This window comes from Lipotes vexillifer, unplaced genomic scaffold (assembly GCF_000442215.2).
Source record: "Lipotes vexillifer unplaced genomic scaffold, Lipotes_vexillifer_v1.1 scaffold2818, whole genome shotgun sequence".
In the NCBI taxonomy this organism is placed as follows: domain Eukaryota; kingdom Metazoa; phylum Chordata; class Mammalia; order Artiodactyla; family Lipotidae; genus Lipotes; species Lipotes vexillifer.
This window is the reverse complement of record NW_006792582.1, coordinates 383,160-393,949: the sequence shown is the minus strand read 5'-3', so window position 1 is coordinate 393,949 and position 10,790 is coordinate 383,160. Positions and strand designations below refer to the sequence as shown.

At 39.4% G+C, this 10,790-nt stretch overlaps 1 protein-coding gene across 1 annotated transcript; it reads left to right on the top strand.

The window, feature by feature from the left end:
- The first annotated feature begins 455 nt into the window (after positions 1–455).
- LOC103068567 (L-lactate dehydrogenase A chain) lies at positions 456–9,518 on the top strand. Its single transcript, XM_007465751.1, is given in 9 exon segments — positions 456–559; positions 561–573; positions 805–954; positions 2,996–3,113; positions 4,086–4,259; positions 5,082–5,255; positions 5,915–6,032; positions 7,976–8,099; positions 8,797–9,518. Coding segments are annotated over 9 exon segments (1,083 nt in total). The 5' UTR covers positions 456–512; the 3' UTR covers positions 8,962–9,518.
- Positions 9,519–10,790: the final 1,272 nt, after the last annotated feature.

The following is a 10,790-nucleotide window of genomic DNA, read 5'->3' as shown; positions in this document are numbered from 1 at the left end:
GTGTGTGCGTAGGAGCGCTAGTTTAGTCTAAAGTCCGATTCTGAGCTCCCTCTGACCCAGAGAGCAGGATAGTTTCTGGTCACGTCCGCTCACGAGCGGGGTCTCGCAAGCATCCGCTGTGCTGTCTGGTCTAGGGCCCACGTTTCCGTAGCCGGCGGCCACTAGCACTCTGAAATGCGCTTGCGCTTAGGGTTACTGACTGGGTAGGTGGGTGGGGGAGGGGTAGCTGCTAATCTTCCGGGTCTGGGCGGGGCGTAAAATCCGCGGGCTCCGCCGCTTCTTCGGGGGCGGGGGTTGGGGTGAGGAAGAAGAAAACGAGGGATTGCGCATGGGCAGAGCTCACCTTGGCGCTGGGCAGCGCGGTGAGGTGTGGTCAAAGGCCCTTTACTCACGTATCTGTGGTCCTGAAGGGGCTTGGCAGGAGGCCTGGTGACGGGAGTAGAGTTGGGCGGGCGGCTCACAGTGATCTTGTTTGAGGAAAGGCCAGCTCCACTTGGAGTTAACAAGTCAAGATGAGTGAGCCCTCAGGAGGCTATACTTACACCCAAACGTCAATATTTTTTCCACGCCAGGGTGAGGACGTTTACACCAAGATCCTAGTCAGACCAGATCCTGGCAGTAGGCCTTTCAATTCTCCTTTGTCTGTCTTTAAGTTTTTTCCCTCCCCCTTTTTAGTCATCTCTTGTGATTTTTAGTGGCAGCTACCCCAAAAGGAAGCAAAAGAAGCTTTTTCAGAACACCTTTTGGTTAATAAGCGTTAATTTAAAGAGGATGCAGTGACAGTGCATGTTTTTCCCCTCATAGATTCCTTTCGGTTCTAAGTCCAATATGGCAACAGTCAAGGATCAGCTGATTCAGAATCTTCTTAAGGAAGAACATGCCCCCCAGAATAAGATTACAGTGGTTGGTGTTGGTGCTGTTGGCATGGCCTGTGCCATCAGTATCTTAATGAAGGTAAGTGAGAGCCTATCACTCTGGAAGCCAAGGATACCTTGACTCCATCCATCCTCCACTCACTCTCCAAGAATTGCATTATCACATTGTATATACAGATATTTAGGTTCATGCACTCATTCAAAGAACTTTATGTGAAACAAACTTGTAAAACATGATGCTATACCAAGAGGATCGAAACTACAAAAATTAAAGGTTTGTAGGCTGGAGACCCAGTTTCTTAAATTCACTGTGCTTTATTAACCTGCGTTAGTTGCCTACAAATGAAAAAGTAGAGTCCATGCCTTTAAACAAGCTAAAATTATTTAAAAGTAATTTTGGAATTGAAATTGATATATGTACGTGGTAAAAATTAAACTGAATGTGGGAAGTCTTCCACCCATGTTAATCCCCTCTGCCCCCCTCCTTGGATAGCAATTTTGGTACCAATTATGGAGCTAAAATTTAATTAGAAAAAGAGAACTTGTGAATGAATAAAAAGTACTTCTGGGGACTCCCTGGTGGCACAGTGGTTAAGAATCCGCCTGCCAATGCAGGGGACACAGGTTTGAGCCCTGGTCTGGGAAGATCGCACATGCCACGGAGCAGCTAAGCCCGTGCGCCACAAGTGTTGAGCCTGCACTCTAGAGCCCATGCTCCACAACAAGGGAAGACACCACAGTGAGAAGCACGCACACCACAATGAAGAGTAGCCCCGCTTCGCCGCATCTAAAGGAAGTGCGCACACAGCAACGAAAACCCAACACAGCCAAAAATACATAAATTAATTCATTTTAAGTTCAGGTTTGGAGTTCCTAATAAGAGAGTGAAATGATGAATTCTGGATTCTGAACAGAAAAGGATTGGAATGAGAAGGGACTGAAGGCAGACATGAGCTATGCAAAGGTCTTATAACTACACAGGTTGCTCTATATGTTCTTAGACCACATAGTATACCAACTCTTATTCTTTCCCCATTGGTTCAGAAATTGATGTCATTTATTTTTCCCATACCTATGAAACACCTGTGATGCCCCCTAACTCAGGTGTGGCTAAGAGTACCTGCCAGACCACTCATTATACTGTAGATGATTAGGGGTAGATCTGCAGCTCAGCTAGTATATACCTCTTTGGTTTTAGTCCTCATTCCATTTGTATTAAAGCTGTTGCTGGTGCTCCTTGTCTGAGATGCACCTATGAACTTTTAAAGGTTCATCTGAAAGGATTTTTTTTTTTAAAGAAGATGTTGGGGGTAGGAGTTTATTAATTAATTTATTTATTTTTGGCTGTGTTGGGTCTTCGTTTCTGCGCGAGGGCTTTCTCTAGTTGTGGCGAGTGGGGGCCACTCTTCATCGTGGTGTGCGGGCCTCTCACTGTCGCGGCCTCTCTTGTTGCGGAGCACAGGCTCCAGACGCGCAGGCTCAGTAGTTGTGGCTCACGGGCCCAGTTGCTCCGCAGCATGTGGGATCCTCCCAGACCAGGGCTCGAACCCGTGTCCCCTGCATTAGCAGGCAGATTCTCAACCACTGCGCCACCACGGAAGCCTCTGAAAGGATATTTTTCACCAACATTTTGTGATGCACAAATCTGTCTTTATGTAATAAAACTGTTAGTGTTGGTTGATATATGGAAAACATGTAACCAGGGAATGATCCAGAATATCACTTTTTAAAGTCTTAATACTAATCAATATCATCTATTTAATGGCTAACAACCTAAAATCAATGTGTAAAACTGAATTTGAGAGACTAAATAGAGCAGTTTTATATAATTGGTTGTTAGTCACTGCCAATCCAGTGTTCTGCTTCTGTACAGTAGTGGTGGACCTCCTGCAGAGGTTCTCCAATGAGGAGAGACGATTGGAGAGAGGGTCGGTGCTTTTTCCTATGTATATGTCATCTGGGAGTCAGCTCTTAAATGGAGGCCTGCCTCTACTTTGAGGTATGTCCTGATAATAAAGTAGCTGAACTCTCCTACTCCAGAAATATAGAAATTTTGCATGCCCTTCTAAAAGTTTGGAAATAGCAGTTTTCCATTAAACTGAAAATTTTTTGTCTTTTAGGACTTGGCAGATGAAATTGCTCTTGTTGATGTCATAGAAGACAAACTGAAGGGAGAGATGATGGATCTCCAACATGGCAGCCTTTTCCTTAGAACACCAAAAATCGTCTCTGGCAAAGGTTGATTTCAACATGTTTGTATTACACTCTATGCTAGACTTAATTCTTTATCAGGCTTGAGAATCCTAGCTGTTCAAAGATTTCTTTTTTATACAGGATAAGAGAGCCTTTGAACAATTTTGCATTGGTACCTATGGATATCAATGTTTGAATTTCCAGCAAATGGTTTTAAATGGAAATCCAGTTCGTCCATCATGTGGAAAGCATCTGAATTAGAATGTAATTAGCAAAGCTTTGTAGGTCCATATTTTACCACATTGCTTCAAATATTTAAATATACTTACTTCCACTGCTTCCTTTCATACACTAACACAAGGTTGAGACTAGGGTACATGAGTCTGTTCAGCAGATATTCTTGGCTTAACCCTATCACACCTTACAATTACCAGCCAGGAAGCAGACATAGGCCCTAATAGAGTCTGTTTTGACACATGAAAATCATTGACCATTTATCTGATAGGTGACTCCCTTCATTATCTTCATCCCAGGGTTAACCACCCTGTGCCATAGGGTATCTAGAAGCAAGACATGCTTGATAAGTGTACAGTTGCCCCTGCTTAAAAAAAAAACAAAAACAAAAGAGCCTATCCCTGAGCTGGTATGACCACAATTAAGTAGTTAAGTAGAAATAGGAGTATGGAAGAGTGTGAGCATTGACCTCAGGTGGCAAAAAATTGGGGGATGTGTCTCATTTGATATGAGTATGAAATAAATTGTATTTCAGCTCCCCCCAATCATAGTTATATAAAGCCAACCACATAACTAAAACCAGAACACAAGGAAGGTGTTGATGTATTTTTCCTCCATGTAAGTGGCCACAGTGATAAAACTCCAAAAAGGAGGAGTCTGGGCATTTATATGCCACATATGCAAAATACTGATAAAACTGTCCATTAAAAAAGTTAATGGAACAAACTTTTGCTGGAGTTTTCTTAAAGGCCTTAATCTGGTTATTGTTTCTCTTTTGTCTAGACTATAATGTGACAGCAAACTCCAGGCTGGTTATTGTCACAGCTGGGGCACGTCAGCAAGAGGGAGAAAGCCGTCTTAATTTGGTCCAGCGTAATGTGAACATCTTTAAATTCATCATTCCTAATATTGTAAAATACAGCCCACACTGCAAGTTGCTTATTGTTTCCAATCCAGGTGAGACTTTTAATGGCATAAAAATAGGTGAGCTAGAGTAAAACTGATAGTATCAATATATATCATAATCTGTATATATATTTATTTCTCATATTTTTCATTTTCCTCCTGGGAGTGAGTTTGTGTTTTTGTAAAATAATTAAGTTTAAAACATTAAAAGGGATACAATGCCATTAATGTAGTCTGCACTTTAAAATTTGTTACTTGCCTAAGAAGATCTTGGATAAGGGATAAGTTTATGAATAATGTGTTATTTATTTTTTTAAATTATTTATTTTTGGCTGCATTGGGTCTTCGTTGCTGTGCACGGGCTTTCTCTAGTTGAGGCGAGCGGGGGCTACTCTTCATTGTGGTGCACAGGCTTCTCATTGCAGTGGCTTCTCTTGTTGTGGAGCATGGACTCTAGGTGCACGGGCTTCAGTAGTTGTGGCTTGCAGGCTCAGTAGTTGTGGCTCGTGGGCTCTAGAGCGCCGGCTTAGGAGTTGTGGCACACGGGCTTCGTTGTTCCACGGCATGTGGGATCTTCCAGGACCAGGGCTTGAACCCGTGTCCCCTGCACCGGCAGGCAGATTCTCAACCACTGCACCACCCACGAAGTCCCAATAATGTGTTATTGATGCACAATTTATTTTCATTAAACTACACTTCTTGAATACTTAATGTATTTGCTATATTGTACACAGTATAGAGGCTTAAAAATATTAACAAAAATATTGATTAGTCATGATCAATATCAAGATCTATACAGAGCCATGTATCCTGAGTAGTCAGTCCTTATCTAATGATTCACATAGTATCTGTGCCTAAATATTTTCTTCACAGTGGATATCTTGACCTATGTGGCTTGGAAGATAAGTGGCTTTCCCAAAAACCGTGTTATTGGAAGCGGTTGCAATTTGGATTCAGCCCGGTTCCGTTACCTCATGGGGGAAAGGCTGGGAGTTCACCCATTAAGCTGTCATGGATGGATCCTTGGGGAGCATGGAGACTCTAGTGGTAAGCGTAACTTATTTTCTCTTATTGTTTGCAAGAAATTGTGTAAAAAAAACTGACAGGAGTATCGTTACTGAATCAGAGCCTAAATCAGATATCCATTCATTAGGGCAGATGGTTTCCAGAAATCTTATCTTTTGGTATAATGGTATGCTAAGAATTGCTAAGATTTAAGCCATTTTGTATGACATTTTTTGGTATAAGGGATGGGGAATGAAATTTATTTATTATAATGGACACATTAAATAAGATGATAGTGCTTAGGATACTTCATTTAATATCACAGCTATTTGGACTCAAACTGCTTGTTCCTGAAAAGGTAAGCCAATCCAAATGGAGTGTATGAGAAAGAAATCTATTACCACAGTTGGGAGATGTTATAATTTGTGCAGAGTTCTCAGTTCCTTATGCCAAGAAAATTCCTCTTATGATCTCATAATATCTCAATAAGTTAGGAAAACAGATTCGAATATAGTGAAAATTCTTAGCTTTACATAATCTAATCAATGAAAGTCTAAAAGTTAGAGTATTGGTAGTCTTGACCACCTACCAAAAGGAGATAATCCTTAGATAAGAAAAGACAATTTTAGAAGAATGGGTCAGAATTACTAGTCTGCTGGCTGGTGCATGGGAATAAATAAATTCTGTACTATTTCTTTTAGTGCCTGTATGGAGTGGAGTGAATGTTGCTGGTGTCTCACTGAAGAATCTGCACCCCGAATTAGGCACTGATGCAGATAAGGAACATTGGAAAGCAATTCACAAACAGGTGGTTGACAGGTAATAGATCTCATAATTTGTAACACAGAAGGTTGAAACTTATTATTTTTATTTAAAAGATTAAAAGTTTGGGGAATTCCCTGGAGGTCCAGTGGTTAGGACTCTGCACTTTCACTGCTGCAGATGTGGGTTCAATCCCTGGTCGGGGAACTAAGATCCTGCAAGCCATATGGCGTGGCCAAAAAAAAAAAAAAGATTAAATAATAGCATTTGCATTTGGTTACTCTGTCAGAAAACCTGTTTTCTAAAGCTTTGTTAAAGCTTAGAATATAAAACAGGTAAAGGGATTAAAAATCGCAGACATTATAACGTGGTCAAATATTAAAATGGCAGTTTAGGCCACGAAGAGATATTATTCTAGGCAGTAGTGCATTCTGACTTGCCAATCAACAGAGGAGAGAAAGACCACGTACAGCTGGGACAGTCAAGGAAGCCTTGGTGTAAATGCAGAGACTGACGTAACTATTGAAGGGCTGTGAAGACAGATGCTGAATCTCTGTGTGGCTTTATACATCTATGAACCTTTCCCTCATCTTTATAGTTATTCATTTCTAGTTGTTAATGAACGTTTGTAAAAATAAATAAACAGAAAAGTAACAAAAATCGCAGGCATTAATGCTACAGTCTATCTTTATTTGCCATAATTATCAATTTATAGTATGATAAATCTTTTCTGTATTTGTAATGTAAACTAAGATAAATCAAGTTAGATTAAGTCTACCCTATTTGAGATTCAGTCTTCAAAAGCATATGATTCATTTAGTTAGGAATAAGAATTTTTAAATCTTATATAGGGACTTCCCTGGTGGTACAGTGGTTAAGAATCCACCTGCCAACCCAGGGGACACAGGGTTCGAGCCCTGGTCTGGGAAGATCCCACATTCTGCAGAGCAACTAAGCCTGTGCACCACAACTACTGAGCCTACGCTCTAGAGCCCGTGAGCCACGACTACTGAGCCTGCATGCCACAACTACTGAAGCCCGTGGGCCTAGAGCCCGTGCTCTGTAACAAGAGAAGCCACTGCAATGAGAAGCCCGAGCACTGCAATGAAGAGTAGCCCCCGCTTGCCTCAACTAGAGAAAGCCCGTGTGCAGCAACGAAGACCCAACACAGCAATAAATAAATAAATTAATTAATTAAAACATAATAGTGTCTGAATAGAAACACAGCTAGCTTCTTATTTATTCAGATGATTATAAAGTTTTAAGCAAGGTATATATTCATAATGGTACAAAAAAATGAAAATAATTAACTGTCAGAAATTGTTCAAATAGGGAAACTTTCAACTTAGTGGCATTATCTACTTTAAATAATGTAGCCATGTGTGGCTCTCAAGTTTATGGAATTGGAGAATGAATCATGATGGGTGTAGGCAAGGCCCTCTTATTTGTATTTGTTTAGTTAAAACCTGTTAACCCATCATCCAACCCCAGAAGCGTTGACAGTCGCTGTCAACTAACTGTAGCGTTTGTTGAGTTGGCGCTAGTAGTCTGCTGGTGCTTGGAAACGAGTGAATTCTGTGCTCCTCCCACTGATCCCTGTGTACCCCTCCCGCCACATACACACTCTTGAGATAATCCCAAGTCAAGCATGCTATGTGTAATCTTGGATTTGCATTTTTAAATTCAGTATTGCATTTATAAGAACCATCCATTTTGTTGCATGTGGCTATAGTTGTTTTCACAGCTATGTGATACTCCATTGTATGAGTATACCACAGTTTATCCATTCTCCTTTCGGAGAGCATTGGGCACGTTGCCAGGTTTTTGCTATTACCAGCAGTACTGTTGTGAACATACCCATACATAATATCCTGGCATACATGTGCAAAGGTTACACTTCGGTATATAATGCAACTTTACTATATTATTTATATAGTATTATTTACTATAAAAATGATTTATTATAAAGCATATGTTCACTACACTTCCCTACCCTACAGTGCTTATGAGGTGATCAAACTGAAAGGCTACACATCCTGGGCCATTGGACTATCTGTGGCAGATTTGGCAGAAAGTATAATGAAGAATCTTAGGCGTGTGCATCCGATTTCCACCATGATTAAGGTAGGTCTATGTAGTAATAGGTTTTACTTGAATGCCATTATTTCCTGTTCTTTAAAAGAAAAAAAACTTCTGAGAAAGCAATTAATGTTAAGTCCTCAATCATTGATTTAAGTGAAATAAATTAATGCACCTGCAACTTTCTTTTCTGAAAAGACGTGTTGAGCTTTAGGATTAATATCCACCAATACTGTGTTGAGCACATAGATACTTGATAACTTGTTGACTGAAAGACTTTACTCAATTTTGTTGAGATGGGTGGAAGACTATAAAACAAATTTTTTCCTTTGGGAAAAACAGAAATCACACTCAGGTTAGAGTTACCAAAGTGTTATACAATAAAAACGGGGAATTCCCTGGCAGTCCAGTGGCTGGGACTCCGTGCTCTCACTGCTGAGGGCCCAGGTTTGATCCCTGGTTGGGGAACTAACATCCCACAAGTCTCGCGGGGCAGCCAAAAATAAATTGCAAAGTACGATGGATAATGGCACTAATTTAGATTTTCTTTTGGAATGGAAATCTTGCTGCTATGTTAATGACTTTCTTTTACACTGTTCATTACATCCTAACTGAAATTCTGGAAAGGAATTTCTACTTATCAAGTTGTATTAAGTAAGCTTCATAACTGTAAAGAATGAAATTCTTGGGAGATCCCAGAATGCATAGAAAAAACGTAAAATATTTTTCATTTCATCCTCAGGGTTTCTATGGAATAAAAGAGGATGTCTTCCTTAGTGTTCCTTGCATCTTGGGACAGAATGGAATCTCAGATGTTGTGAAAGTGACTCTGACTCCTGAGGAACAGGCCTGCTTGAAGAAGAGTGCAGATACACTGTGGGGGATCCAGAAAGAGCTGCAGTTTTAAAGTCTGATATCATATACCACTTCACTGTCTAGGCTATAACAGGATTTTAGTTGGAGGTTGTGCATATTGTCCTTTATATCTGATCTGTGACTAAAGCGGTAATGTTAAGACAGCCTAGGAAAAAACATCAATTTCCTAACATTAGCAATAGGAATGGTTCATAAAACCCTGCAGCTGTATCCTGATGCTGCATGGCACTTATCTTGTGTTGTCCTAAATTGGTTCGTGTAAAATAGTTCTTCCTCAAGAGATACCACTGACAATGTTGCAGATGCGGCAGTTGCCCTTCAAACCAGATGTGTATTTAACTCTGTGTTATATAACTTCTGGTTCCTTTAGTCCAACTTTTTTTCTCCAATTAATCACATTCTGGGATTGATTATAAATCCAGTATTGCATGTCTTGTGCATAACTGTTCTAAAGAATCTTATTTTATGTACTATATGTATCAGAATAGTATACATTGCCATGTAACGTAAAAAAGAAAAATCAACATAAATAATGCAGCCAACTATCTGTTTTACCAGCTAAAACAATAAATAAACCTTGAACAGTGACTACTCTGCTAATTTATTAAGATACAAAGTGATAAAGCTGTTATTTGTTAATTACATTAACGGGAGCCATTTGGTTATTCTTGGGGAACACTATGATGATTTTTTAAGGGGTACTGTTTCTAATGACCAGACTTTAATAAGAATTAATATATTAAGGGTGTGACTAGATTGACTAGCTGTTTTGTTACCATTTCCATTTTAATCGTTTTAATATACTAAGGCCCAAAGTATTGAGATAACTTGATTATAGTGCTAATCATAACTTGTACCCTACAGTTCACACACGTAACATTCTATACATGAATGTAAAAAACATTATTTGCCAACTGAACATAAGCAGTGGTACTTTGCCACTACAGGGGCACAGAAATTTTTAAGAACCTTTACTCTCTGGAGGCAGTAACATAATGGTACTTAACAATTTTAAAACAAATAGTCCTGGTGGTTGTCTACTCAAAAATTTTCTTTAAAAAAGAAAAATTTTCTTCAGATTTCCCTTAAAATATTTCTATAACTGTGACCTTCTCCAGGCCTAAAAACCATACTTATAGAGGTTAGCTAGAACAACTTTATGGTCATCACTCCTCCAGGATTTTTTTTCCAAAGTTTCCTTCTTGAGAGCTAGATAAGGGAAAGAATTATGTTTTGTTTTGTTTTTTAATGTGTCTCAAATGTAGAAGGACAAGACTAACCTACATAGGCTTGACAATTAGCTGTATAATAGGATTTGCTTTTTTACAGGCTTTGAAAAAAATAACAGCCTTAAGATATAATCTACATAGAACAAAATTCACCCTTTTAAAATGTACAATTCTGTGGATTCACATAGTTGTGCAGCTATTACCACTATGTAAGAACTTTTTAATTACCCCCCAAAGAAATGTGCAGTTATTCCTATAGCCTTTTGTAGACTTTGATTCATCTTTAGTCTTTAAAAAAGAAAAAAGTATTTACCCTTACTTCGTATTATTTCATACAATAAATTAGCCAGTATCAACGTGACAAAAAATGCTTAACAGATTTATTAAACTAATCTTTCATGAATTTTCAGATTTAATCTTATAAAGCTTCCTTACTTTCTGGTACATTATGTGTTCCATGTTCACCTTGCACCTTCCTGTGCCAGGCAAGGGTAGGCCTACTCTGCTAGGAGCCCTGATTATTTTTACTGTTATATCTCATTTTAGTCTTAATAACCTTGGGAAGTGGATTAAGCAGGGCTTAGACTCATCTCACACCAGTTGCCAGTTAGTGGAGGAAGCAAAGGGGACG